This window comes from Pleurodeles waltl, chromosome 10 (assembly GCF_031143425.1).
Source record: "Pleurodeles waltl isolate 20211129_DDA chromosome 10, aPleWal1.hap1.20221129, whole genome shotgun sequence".
NCBI classification, from domain to species: domain Eukaryota; kingdom Metazoa; phylum Chordata; class Amphibia; order Caudata; family Salamandridae; genus Pleurodeles; species Pleurodeles waltl.
Window position 1 is genome coordinate 394,176,445 of NC_090449.1, and position 14,667 is coordinate 394,191,111.

Genomic DNA, 14,667 nt, shown 5'->3' on the forward strand with positions numbered 1-14,667 from the left:
TATAGGAATAACCTGGGGCGCCCGGGTGACATTGATTAAATTTGACAAACCTCTGCAGGGATTACAGCTTGAATAAACCAGCAAGATGCCTAATGAGTTAACTCTTGCTGCTGACATTTGTAGTAATCTGAGTGCTACAAGTTCCAGTCCCAGAAAGGTAAAAAAAGAATCAGTTTTCCATCTTTCTAAGATTGGTAAATGAGTATCATTCAATTGGATAATAGTAACTTCTGTAATTGTCAGTGCTTAGATATACAATATAAAAATATATATATTATGTTTAATGATATGGATTAAAAACATGTGTTGATTGAGGTGCATTGACAGAGCTGTATGCAGATACCATTACTTATTCTCTGTGGAACATGATTGTCTTAGAATATTGTATCCTGTTTTGTAACAGTACCTTTTGTGTAATTATTTATTGCACAGTCATTTTTAACAGTTATGATGCACTTAATTATAATTTGCTATAGGGTTTTTACTACATCTAGTACCAATTGTATATTACCAGTATGGTAAAAATAAAAGCTGACTTGAACAGACAGGGCCAGCAAACCAGGAAGAAATCCCTGAAACATGCAAACGGGTTCAATGACAAGGGCTGATCTGAAAAGGGCTAGTAATTACCAATCTATGAACCTGATTTAGATATTGGTGGACGGGTTACTCTGTCATAACGGTAACACATATCCTGTCTGCCAATATCTAAATCCCATAGGACCCAATGGGATGTATATTTCGGCGGGCAGGATCTGTCACTCCTGTGATGGAGTAACCCGTCCACCAATATCTAAATCAGACCCTATGTCATTTGGCAGAAATCCCACGGAGAATGTGATATGTATGGTTGGTGTGCCAAACTTAAAATCCACCATGCACAAAAACTAAAATTCTCTAAAGAACAGAGTGGTGCACTGGATCAGGCATGTGTGAATTGCTACTCAGTCATCCACTCCAGCATGATTTCTGCTGCATGGTGCCCATATTGTTCTAAAGATTGAGACTAAATTAAAATCATGATGAAAGGCTGGTTTGTTAGAGAACCTTAGAACCGATCTTCTGAGAGGGTTGGGAATACAGTTTAAAGATTTCCATCCCAGTTCAACATATTCTACTGATTATTGGAAGAAAAATCCTTAGGCTAAGTTTGGGACTCAGCTCAGCACTACCTACTGATTTAGCAGAAGTGTTAATACTATCCCTCATGTCACAGTGATCATCTATATGTGACAGTTTATCTATTGTGTTAATCAGAGTATTGATAGTTTAGTCGTAAAGTGATGGACTGAGAAGCCATAATTAGAGTACATTCACACTAGACTAACTAATGAAACTCATGTGGTATAGGTAATAGATTTCATGTTTGAAGAATTAACTTGTAACTATGTTATATTTTAGTGTGTAAACTAATAGTCTGCATTACCATTATATTAGATTTCCAATGGGAAATGTTTTAAAATTGAATGCAACATTAGAGAAATTAATTCTACATCATATTGACATAAATGTATTGAGGTATTTTGTTTAAAAGTTAATGTAACATGAATGCTAATGAAAGTTTAATAATGTTGAATTTATAATTTGTGTGTTAATTTTGTCTTATTTGTATGATTTAATGTGCTGTTTTAGTTCACCTGCATTAGCCTAAGTGAGACCTGTGAGGTCCTGTATTTGTCATTACGCAGAAATTGTTTAGTCATCTTGCTAACGTGAAGCTTCTAGATTTCGTTGTCGTGAGAATGCTAGCTTGGTAGTTGATGTCTATTGTTCTACACTTAGTGAGTCTGGGAAGTTGTCCTTGAGTACAGTACATTCAGGACTGTGGAATGACAACATATACCGTTGTTACAATGTAACATAGAAGAGTGCAGATGGACACGGTTCTCATGAACGTCTAGAGAATCTTCTCTAAGGTTTCAGTCTGAGTCGCATGATCATTTCTATTGAATGGTACACCTTCAACGCCATGTGGAGAGATGGATAGATGAATCATTTTGCCCTATGAACTTTAATATACAGTTCCCTAGTTGGACTTTGTTCAGAAGAAGAGGGAGTCAAAGTTAATAGAGGGGTTCAACAGGGTTGGGTCAGTGCACTTACCTTGTTTTACTGGTTATTAATGGTTGTACAAACTTTTTACTCAGTTGTGAGAATGACTCTTTGACCTTGGCTGGAAGAAGGTTACCCGCTATGTGTTATGCAAATAACACACTGCTAATATCCAAAACAGAGAAAGGATTTCAAATACTCCTTCAGAGGTTTGAATTATGCTGCAGTAATCATGGGCTGAAAATAGGTGCCCAGAAAACTAAATGTATGCTTTTAAACCATTGTAAAAGACCATGGGGCAAAATAATTCTAGGCTCACAGGGATTGGAGAGGCTCAAGGATTTTGATTATTTAGGTGTCAGACTTTCTGTCTCATTTGTTCAGCAGTCTTTATTCAGCCATGACAATAGCCATAAAAGCACAGATTTAAAATACATTATACATCATATGATTTCAAAATCAGAGATTATTAAAAGAATATTACACAGCAAGTGGCACAATGTTTACAAACTCCATAAAATATATTTTATGTATACATTTAACAAATTATATAAAAATGCTTTATGAGCACCCATTAAGACTAACTTTCAATTAAATGCTGTTAGCATCTCATCGGAACTGAAAAATATTCTTATGAAGCATAACTCCTTCTAAATTTACTTTCAGATAAAATATCAATAAGAACAGAGAAAAAAATTGTACGTGTGTTTACAAATTAAAAAAAATCAACACCTCTTCGTGTGATGTAAAGTGTTTATGCTTTAATGGAGCTAATAAAAAGTGTCTTCTCAGGCTGCTGTATGAAGTGAAGAAAGATTATACGACGGAACACCGAATTAAAAACAACTACTAACCTTAACAACGAGGTCGGAACACCGACCTCGTCCTTACTACTAATGATTTTACCACGAATGCCTTAACAACGATATTTCGTTGTAAAGGCATTCCTGATAAAACCATTACTAATAGGCACCATTCACCTTACATCCCTCACCCCACCCCCCCAACCCCACCCCAAAACCTAAAACCCCCTGACCCCCCACCCCCCTGCCCAAAACCAAAAACGCCCCAACCCCACCCCAAAACCTAAAACCCCCTGACCCCCCACCCCCTCCCCAAAACCAAAAACCCCCCATCCCCCCAACCCCACCCCAAAACCTAAAACCCCCTGACCCCCCACCCCCTCCCCAAAACCAAAAATGCCCTACCCCCAACCCCACCCCAAAACCTAAAACCCCCTGACCCCCCACCCCCTCCCCAAAACCAAAAACGCCCCATCCCCCCAACCCCACCCCAAAACCTAAAACCCCCTGACCCCCCACCCCCTCCCCAAAACCAAAAACGCCTCATCCTCCCAACCCCACCCCAAAACCTAAAACCCCCTGACCCCCCACCCCCTCCCCAAAACCAAAAACGCCCCACCCCCCAACCCACCCCAAAACCTAAAACTCCCTGACCTCCCACCCCCTCCACAAAACCAAAAACGCCCCACCCCCCAACCCCACCCCAAAACCTAAAACCCCCTGACCCCCCACCCCCTCCCCAAAACCAAAAACGCCCCATCCCCCCAACCTCACCCCAAAACCTAAAACCCCCTGACCCCCCACCCCCTCCCCAAAACCAAAAACGCCCCATCCCCCAAACCCCACCCCGAAACCTAAAAACCCCTGACCCCCCACCCCCTCCCAAAAACGCCCCATCCCCCCAACCCCACCCCAAAACCTAAAACCCCCTGACCCCCCACCCCCTCCCCAAAACCTAAACCCACTACTTACCTTAGTCAACCCCTTGTCACCTGCGTCGTCTTCCTTCGCCAGCTCCCTTCTTTGTACCTTAACCACGGATGTTCGTTGTTCAGAACATACGTAGTTAAGGCACAAAAAAACGAAGTCGTGGTTAAAGAAAGCGTTGTTGCGCTTTCGTTAACCACGACTTTCGTAATAAAAAAGTCGTAAAAAAGGATGTTCCCCGTGAAGAAAAGCATAAAATGTACTGTTGATTGGGGTGAGGAGTTATTACATGGACAGACTGAAAAATATTCAAACCAGGAACCACTATTAGGAAAAGCAACTAAAAAATGAATTAAGTGTAACCTGAGCCTTGTAAGATAAAACAATGTTCTGGCTTTTCCACCCAAATTAGATACTGTTCAATATACAGTGTAGAAATGGGGAAATAGTTAAGAACTGAAGTTAGGTGGTTTAATCTTGCAATTCTAATATCTGCATTCATTGTTAGAGATTTTCCTTTAACTATGGCCTTCGTTTGTGGCCCAATTATATTGGGATGTTCAAAACGATTGTCAGGCATATATCATTGAAACTTTTCTTGACAAATGACAGCCAAGGAATAGAATACTTATTGTTCAACTTCAGGCATTCACTCAAAATATCTCTAAAAAAACTGCTTGCGGGGTACATCAGATTTGAACCCAGAGTAAAAGGGGGGGGCGGGCTTCTTAACTTTATCTTTCAAATACCTCAAACCCAATCCACTGTGGGGTATAAAATGTGGGGTTGATTTAGGGATGACCAATAATCGGCAGAGGAACTTGTTTTCAAAAACATGCATTCTGGCTTGCGCTTCATAACCCCACACACCAGTTCCATATGTTCCTGCACCCAAGCATTCAGATTTATATACCTGAACCATCTCCCTAATTGGCTTTTGCCCCAGTTTTATTGCAAATCTAAAAATGTAATCACACAGTACTCCTAGTATCTGTATTCTCTAGTCAGTAATGCTGCCCCAAGACAAATTTGCTTCAAACAAAATGCCTAAATAACAGAAGGGTAAAACATTGGTATTCTGGGTCTTGCCAATAAAAAAAGGATTTTGTTTTGGTATTTTTTGAACAGTAAGTTAAAATAAATAATTTTTGGCGATTTACCTTTAAACTTAGATTTGTCATAAAACTGTTGAATCCATCTAAAAGTTTCTGAAGGCCAGCTGCTGTTAGTGACATTAAAACTGCGCCATCCACATATAAAAGAACTGGGACTGGTCAAGAGGTGATTCTAGGGGTATCATCACAGAATAAACTCAGGGCTTTGTCTAAAGAATTAATATAAAATAAAAACAGAAAAGGTGCTATTATACATATCTTCCTAACCCGTCTAACTACCTTTATAGGTTGTGTGCAATTGCCTTCTTTATTATAGTGAGCCTTAGTGTTAGTATCCCTGCGTTGCCACCTGATAAGGTTCAAAAGTTGAGGGTCCACCCCAGCTGACTCCATCAAAGCCCACAACTTTCCCCTATCCACCAAATCAAAAGCACAGGAAAGGTTCATAAACGCCAAGTGTAATGAACCCCTCCTAGCCTTGGCATATTTTCCCATGATAAGGGATAAGCTGAGTGCCTGCTCAATAGACCCCAAGGCAGTAGGGAAGCCATATTGAGTCTTTCAGAAAAAGGAACTCATTTCTGTCAATGCTTCCAACTTTTTCAGGATAACCCGCCCTGAAGTTGTTACTGTGGCATCTAACAAGGGGCCTTTCTGACTCACATGTACGGAATGTACAAATCCAGAAAAGTACACTATTGTTAAAACAGAGTATCACTGATCACTAAGTTCATAGAATTTTCAACAATTAAGCAAGTGTCACCCAGCCTTGTATTATATAAAGCTCATGGTGTAATAGTGGTCCTCTATGGCTCAGAGCTTTGGGGTTATTGGAATTTGAATATTCTTGTGATAGCTGAAAACATCTTTATATGATTGCTAATAAAACTACTCCAAAGAGCCCTGATAGTGCTGGTAAGACTTGATCTTGCTCTGAAACTCTCAAATGAACATGCAAGGTACTGGTAACATACAGGGTGGGACTACAGGATGTTCTTGATAGAGCTCAGACATCCAAGATTCTTTGGATGAAAGGTATTAAAAATACTCTAATAGAACTTGGGCTAGGTATGTGGTGAGATAGACCATCTTCAATCAGCCCAAGTGCTTAAATAATTGTAAAGGAAAATTTCTTGCCCTGGTCTGCTGGAAAAATTAATCATGCAGCGGCGGCTCCTCTGCTAGGTCAGAGGAGCATCACCCCCACTCCCCCAGCCAGCAGGGACAGCTGCAAAACCTTTACAAGAAAACGATAATAAACTGTGTTTATTATCATTTTCGGGAAAAGGAGGTGGGGCCACAGGCTCTGACGAGCACTCGCATATATGATTGGCCTGCCAAATACACATGCCCACAGGGCTCTCTGCCAGGCTGGAGAGAGAATGCGCAGGCTCCCAGTCTGCATGGGAGCGCCTTGGCTGGGTGCTCCCAGCCAATCCTGGCACCGCTCTGAGAAGCATCAGGATTGGCTGCAGGGCAGACTGGGAGCCTGAGCCTGCACCAGAGGAGTGACACGGTGGTATCGGCAGAGGCGGTGACGATCCAGGTAAGTGTTTTTTATTTATTTAGGTGTCAGACTTTCTGTCTCATTTGTTCAGCAGTCTTTATTCAGCCATGACAATAACCATAAAAGCACAGATTTAAAATACATTATACATCATATGATTTCCAAAACAGAGATTATTAAAAGAATATTACACAGCAAGTGGCACAATGTTTATTCCCCTCTCCACACCCCTCCGTGTGCCGCCTCACCCCACGCATCGACTGTTGGAAGAGTGACAAGCAAATTTTTAACAATAAAGTGGGACTACAAATTTGAGGTTTTTACCAATATTTTACTGATAATATCCAATCCCTTTTAGCCATATCGCTGTACCTTAGGCATCGACCAGGTACTCTTGTGTAAGCATCTTTTACATAAGCCTGGCTGCTTAAGACTCAATCAAGTAAGCTGTGTCCAGAGACAGAGAGACACCTATTTTTTGTGCATTATATAAAAAATACTAGAATTAGATCCAAGTGGGTTAAGCCAGTGTGTTGAATTCCAGCCATAAGGAATTACAATAAGAATTATAAGAATTTGTAATTATAATGCTAGCCCCGCTTGTGGTGTTTGAGATTTCGAAATATGTGAGAGCTGCTTAGCAACTGAGAATTAAGGTGTTGAAATCTTGCTAAATGGCGACGTCACCATCATTTAACACACAGAACTATGCAATAGGGATTGTGAAGCTGGATTGACTAATTTGTGAACTGTCTTTTAATTATTATTCTTGAAATTGGGGATTCACAATTTTTAAAGTGTCTTTTCCAGTGTATTTTGAATGCTAGGGGAGATAAATCAGAAGACGCTCTATTTAGTAGTATATATGTTATATAAATTTGGGAAAATTGCATAGATATTATTCTGAATTAGTATTATTACCATTTTATGAAACGTGTGATTTAGGAACAATTAATTTGGGCTCCGATTCTGATTATTTTGGGCACGAGGACTGAGAACAAAGATGTCAAAACATCTTCTAACTGCATTCAGAGCATCATGTGAGATATACAAGCATGTGCATCAGTGACAGCTTTAGCTTTTTTTAAATGTTGTCTTTGGTTTTATTCAAATGCTGATATTGATTATTATGTAAATACTGTATTTATTTAAGTGAGTGTGGAGTGGATGGGTTGTTGTTATCCAATCTGACTAATAACATGAAAAATGAAATGACTTCAGTTCTTCCTTCAGCAACAAAAGAGTTGCCACAATGATTGTGGGGGAGAGGGTACGGAAAAGGCCCACGGTGATTTAATTACTTGCTAAAAAGATAAATACGTGTGTGGTTGGTACTGGTAGGAAGAGACTGGAATATGAAAATAGGTTATAAGTAAAACGAATGGTCACCGGAGGATGTTCAGAGAAGGGGGTGAAGGAAGGAAGCGATGCAAGGGAGAGCATAGAGTTGCAGAGAAGAGGAGAGGTTATTATTTACTGCTGGTCCCACAAAAGCTTATGACAGCTCTACCAACCTGATCCACATTCTTAACAGTTCCCTTCTTTTCAATAACTCCTGCATCTAACAAGACTCCTCTGTGCTGCTTCCAGGTTGAGAGCCTTTACTTCTGCTCCTCTAGATGCAGTGCTTAATTTGTATAAAAGTAAGTGCCACAGCCCTTCACAGGAGGCCACTGCAGCTTGAACCACCCATTTCCCCTTCCAGGGCTGCCAATGACAGTAACAACATAACAACTAACAGTCACACTCCTACACGTGTGACAATTCAGACTATTCCAGGCTACCCAAGGTGTAGGAGTGGCATAGGTGTAGGTACTCATTTTAACATATATTGAACAATTAAACACTGTTCTGCTCATTTCAGAATTAGACAGACAGTGCCACCCTGTGGTTGACTGCCGTCAAAAACAGTGTTGAGTATTAAGCACCGGAAACCACCACCTCAAATTAAAGCACTGCCTAAATGGCAAAGTGGACCAGCCGGATCTACAAGTAACTCCCTTACTGCAAACATTTAAACAAGCCTAATGTCTCATATGAAAGAGTAAGAATTCCCTCACTGACAATCTACTACACTGCTCATGACCCCTCGATTATGTCCTGAGCGCCCCCTCGGTCCCAAGTCAAGAACTATTTATGTGCAGTATTACATTGACCATACTCACTTCCACTAAAGCTTCCATTCCAACCCATCTGTTTATGTAATCCACTTGCCATTACAGCCCTTTTCTGAGTGTGTTGGGCACTGTGCTTTAGGAGGTTACATGTTTTACCTAATTCTGTGTTTTACTGGGTTCGAGAGTGCACCCGGTAAGACTAAATGGGCTTCATTCCAAGGGACCCAACCATTGTTTTTCGATCCCTGAGCAAACTATTGTTTGCACATAAATCAGAATTGAATGCTTTGTGGTAGTTAACATTTGCCTCCTAATTTTCCCCAGGTAAATTTAGCAGGTGAAACTCGCCAAACTTTGCTGGAGAACAATGCCTGGACTATGGTGCAGACCATGGTGTGGAAAGCACCAAACCTTTTAAAAAGTGTGATAATCGCCTTCCCCGGTGGGCCACTCGTAATGAGTACTGATGTGTTTACATGCACACTTTACTCCTGCGGGCCCAGAATCAGGAACTGCGCGCAGAATTATACTTGGTCCAGCATGTCGGTCCCCATTTTGGTAACAGGAGTAGCGTTTTGGCCCTGTTAGTAATTCCGGTATAGGTATCTGCACCTTCAATTACCGGCTGGCTCAGAATGGCTGCCTAAGTAGCTATGTGCCACATACTCTCACTTACACATTGCTTTTTTAGAGGTATGCTTTCTTTGACCAGTGGAAATGCATTGGAATACTGAGCAGCAGTCCAATAGCGAGAGAAATCCTTAGGAAGACTATGTTGATTCTCTGGACCGAACCACTCACTATTGGGATGTAATTTGTCTGCTTTCATCTTTGATAAGATTATCCTGCATTGGAAGTAAGTTGTGTGAGTGCCGTACTTAAAATCCAGTTATTTACTATTTTCAAATCACATCAATGAAACACAATATCTTTCCGGTAAAACAGATAGCATGCCCTCACCTCAGAATTACCAAATACTGGGAACATCAGTAAGTCCAGGGGGAGAGGAAGAATACAATGGATTTTGAGTTGATCCTTGAGGGTTCACTCAAAAATGAGGAATTACCATGAAAATCAGGAGTACCACACACAATTATCCCAAGGAGCTCTCCATTTTCCCACGGAGTTTACCTGGTCATTTTAGCTGCTTTCAGCTCCCTGAATGTCCCTGTGAAGCACAGCAGATGTACACATGCACTGGGCACCTTAAATTCCAAATGTGTTAGGGTTATTAACATACTACTTCAACAATAAGTTAATAATGTTGTCAATAGGGTAACTATCCGTCCGTAGTTTTCATAGACTGTCCGTGAATTAAGCCCAAAATCCATTGTCTGTGATGAAGATTTCAACAGGTAGCATTTATCTGTAAATTCAGACTTAATACTAAAAGACCTATGTTAAATGCCTCGGCTGAAGTGAAAGGTCTCCTGTGCTGTGATCCCGAGGGAGGGACAGACACACACTGGAAACAAGCTTTCTCGCCAGGGTGCAGACTGCCTGAAAAGATCAGTGAAGTTGGTTAATCTTTAAATGCAAAGGCTGTTTGGGATCAAGTAGAGGTGGTGTTAATTGATGGAGACATTTTAAGCTTCCTGAAGACAAAGGTGTATTCTTTTTTAGAGGTATTTTAGTGGGTGCTTCAAGCTGAGTTGTAGGGTGTGTGCTTTTAACGGCCGGTGGTGAAACTGTTTGCACTAGGTGCATTAACCATATTACTATAATGTACGCTTTGAAAACACTTTTTCAATTTTAACGTAATTTTATGTACACATTTTGTAGCAGCCTAGATTATACTGTGTGTAATGCAAATTTAAAATAATGACATACAAATTCACAGTTGTTTCTGTGAGGGGCAAGGGCCTCCTTGCACTAAAAGTACACATCACTATTTCTTGCTGAACCAAACAGAATTTAGTTCAATTGGCTTCTGATTGCACACACATACATCTGCACTTTCGCCAACAGAGGTTTCATAGCATAAAATATAGTATTTCCCAATGGGTTTTTTTTTACTTGCATTTACTTTTCATTTAAGGTGTGCATTATTTTAGATGTAAAAACCTGATGATGAAAGATCAAAAAATAGTCACAGAATATTTGTTGTTTTTGGCTAAGCCTTTGATTTCACCTCCATGTTCACTGAACACATCTCTGTGGCACTCAGGATCACAGTGTCAATACTTTTTAATGCCCTTCTATCACTGAGAAAGCCAGTGATGTTATCATATGTTGGCCTGCAGTCCCTCACCTTCACTATAGGCCTTTTCTTTTTTTCAGACATTGTTTCAAATTAATCTGTGTGTTGTATTTACTTAACACAGTGTCCTTTTAAACTGACAGAGACAAAGAAAGTAATCTAGTCAGTTGTTTAATTGCACTATATGTGACCTGGAAGCCTGGGTTCAAATTCCAGCTCACACATGACTAAATTGTGTGATTTAAGTCAAATCAAGTTACTTCATGTGTCTAGTTTACTTGATAATTACAGTTGAGAGCACATTCAACTAATTCAGGTCAAGATGGATCCTGTGTATATACCTCACTTGTATATGCTTAAATAGCTTGTAAGGTCCCTCCATCCATAAAAATATTATTGGCTATGGAATAAGGGACACCTGACAATCCATATGCTTTGCTGACTGAAGGCTTTTTCAGAATGGAAAGTTAATAAATGTTTGAAAGTACATGTTTGGAAACTTCAAATAAATGTCAATGCAATATTGTGATCTAATATATCAAACTGGAACATTTCGATGTGTTAAATAAACACTTTCTACATTTTTAAGTCTTTATCATGTTCTTATATTTTGTTTGTTGTGTAATTTGTATCCCAAATATTTTGCAGGTTATTCATGCTCTTTGGCCCTTAGGGATGATCCAGACCATTGCATCAGGTTTCGCTCAACTGCAGAACCATTTTTGGGCAAGGACAGAATGGGCAATACCCTAGAGCCCAATATTCCATTGGGCCGGCCCCTGCCAGCCCTCCACAAGCACTACTAATGGAGCATCTCACCAGCAGAGTTTGCCATGGTGGGAAGGTGCTGCTTTTTCAACCACTTCACAGTACCTTTTCTGTTTTTGGCCTTGCTACTGTAACTACTCTAAAGATATGCAATACTTGCCAGTACTCATGGAGGGACTATCTGAATCTGATTTTAGGAATTGTCCCACCTTGTTCTTCTCTTTCTTATTTATCTGGTTCTTAGCATTTACCCTTTAAATCAATTGCTGTGGATCTCCCATCTGATCTGGACTTCATCCTGCTCTTGAATTCGCTGTATGGTGGTCGGGCTCCACGTTCTGAGATAAATATAGAGTCGATGACACACTCTAATGCAGCAGTTGGGCCTCCTTGGTGCTGTGAGACTACAGGCAAGTTGTGAGTACCTCACATCCTGACATTTGGTGTGAGAGGTGTGAGACTGTCACCCACACCATCTGCTCTGTCTCATTAATTTTTTAAGTTTGGCATCTAGTGGAGGATCAGGTGAGCCAGATGTGTTTGTTCAACTTACCGAAACTAGCAGAAGGTAAAAAAGTCACCAACCGTAATGTTTCCCAAACTGTTGCCATGTGTATTGAAATGTTTAAAAATGTAATCAAAATGTTGCTGTTGCTTTCTCTCTAAGAAAGACTGTGTTTTTGGGGTAGGAATGATGTCCTTGACACTGTGCTTAAGGGCATCAATTTACTATTGAACAAGGACATAATGCTCCATCTGAAAGTAGCATACCTAGAGGTAATCTCATGAACAGCACAGTGAATAAGTATATATTCACAAAATAAATAGCGAATAAATGCATTGCTAAACCTGTGGAATATAGCAGCTCCTCCTTTTATCCTAAATTTCTGTCCCGAATTTCGATCATTTGTCCTGAATTTTGACCTTTTGTCCTATTTGTTTTACAGTCCCATCCTGAATTTGCCCCCGTGTCTGGTGGTAACCCTGATTGTGAAAATCGATGCAATTATGATGCTCATCTGTATGATATGGAAAAAGTCATAAAGAATAGTACGATCAACATGATGAAGAGTATTATTATCATTACAACACAAATGTATGTTAGAAATACTTACCTATATGTGTATTATATCACTACTGATAATAAAAATACTAATATTACTATTAGTAGTTGACAGTATTATTAGTAGTAGGAGTCGTAGTATTATTATTAATATGATGATTAGGATTATAAGGAAAAACAGTAAAAATAACAGAACTACAAGATAATGATGATGACACGGACACGAAAACATTTTAAAATATACTTTTTGGTATCCATTTACTATTTAAGCAGTTATTAGTTTCCCTTACAAGAACTGGCATATTAGTTTTTGGATCAGCAGAGGCTCCTGCGGTGAAACGCCCTGTGTACCACGCGCACTCTGACGCCATCGCCAGCCTTGCGGACTAGTCAGAGGTCTCGTGGAGCGCACCTTGCAGCCCTGACCAGCACATGACGGGGAGTCACGCAAGACAAATAGAGCGGGGTAGGGGAAGTGTACTCACTCAGAAGCTGTTTGTGGGAGTCAGAGAAGGTTCTGTTTCCGTGCCAGAAGGGGTTTACGAGGGGGGCGCATCTGCTTCTATCTGGAGACAGAAAAAGATAAGACAGTTAAGAGGAAGACATAACATGCCTCCGTCGCCACGCACAGGAAGAAAAAATATATGCCAGAGTCTTACTGACACACACATCTATTCAGATGTTGATTATGAATTTATGAATATGTGGGACGGATCAAAGTAGGTGGTTGATGCCAGTTTAGAAAATATATATATATAAAAGACAGATTTCAGGAATGTAATCTTATGTTAAGTTGCATCTAATTATGAAGAAGGTCTGCTAGTGTTGCCGTTGACAAAATAATGATTGCCAACAACAAAGGCATGAATATTAGTATGAATAGCAATATTTGTTAATCATAGTCATATTGCTCCCAGTAATATTACTACTATAGTAGGTACTACCAATAATGTACTTTTTAAAATAATAATAAACTACAATTACATTCACTATTTTCACCATTAACATTAATATTAGTGGTAGTGGTAATACTAGCAATAGAGGTACTGGATATTATACCACTGAAATGCTAAAACTGGATCTACTGTAAAAAAAAAAATAACTTACAATTGCAAGTTCTCCAAAGTCCTGAATGAGAACTGAGAGGTTCAGAGTAATTGCCGAATTTCTCCAGTTCTGAAGAGTCGATGATGTACCAGAAGTCTGTTCCCAGCGCCACCACCAGAAATATGAAACTCAGAACGCCGACAAGCGCCACAAAGAGGGACACGGCACTGAGTTTGAGCTTCATGCTGGCTTCATGTGCTACCAAGCCAAGCAGGCAGTGTGCGAGTGCTGCAGCGGCACATCTACCTGGCCGGACGAGCAGCACGCTGCATCTGGATGTGCGGCTCCCGAAAGCAGCCACCATCCGACTTCAGAAGCTGCACTCCTTCTGTCCAACCGCTAGAAGCCACGCCGATCTAACAGGCTGTTTGGAAACGTCGCTGCTGGCTGGTTCCCACGAGCGCAGCGAGATGGAGATACAGAGCCTCACACAGGACGAGACGCGCACCTGCTCTGAGCCAGGCCGCAGGAACGGTACCACGGAGCAGCTCCCTCCAGTCTCACTCGGGCTGCTCTTGTCCTCCTCCGCGGATTCCCAGGGCGGCCGCTGCTTGGACAACAGCCATCTTATTTTAGGGAACTGCACGCATCCCAATTTCCCACTGTGACACAAATGGTTATCGATTCTGTGAATTTCGACTACCGGGGTTAAAAATATCAGCACAAAAATGGGTTGTAGAAAACAGAAAATATATCAACCTTTGGAAGCAACATTAATACCAGAAACATTTCTACTTTTGTGATTGCTACCGTTATTACAATTATTATTACTTATAATTATTATTATTTTTATTCTCACGAGTACCAGTAGTAGTAATAATAATAAATAGTATTGTTATTAGGCATTTTAATCTTTTTATTACTTACAATTGTAATTACTGTTAACGACCCTCCCCTAGAGGCTCGAGGACAATGTTTTCACTTCTGCACCTTGTAATTGGAGGTATAGACGCAGATCCATAAATCCCACACGTTGTTCACAGTGCAGCTTCTACAATATTAGTCGGA

At 40.4% G+C, this 14,667-nt stretch overlaps 1 protein-coding gene across 3 annotated transcripts in view; it reads right to left on the reverse strand.

Annotated features, from left to right (window-relative positions):
• The window catches only part of TMEM114 (transmembrane protein 114), a 780,869-nt gene extending 766,601 nt beyond the window's left edge, over positions 1–14,268 (reverse strand). For 2 of the 3 annotated variants that reach the window (XM_069210614.1, XM_069210613.1), the window contains exons 1-2: positions 13,660–14,151; positions 13,038–13,118 (exon numbers count right to left, since the gene is read on the reverse strand). In XM_069210614.1, the coding sequence (XP_069066715.1) occupies positions 13,038–13,118; positions 13,660–13,963 (385 nt within the window). In that variant the 5' untranslated portion in view covers positions 13,964–14,151. Of the gene's footprint in view, positions 1–13,037; positions 13,119–13,659 lie in introns of all 3 variants that reach the window. The other variant, XM_069210612.1, reaches the window with a different exon arrangement.
• Between the last annotated feature and the right edge of the window lie 399 nt (positions 14,269–14,667).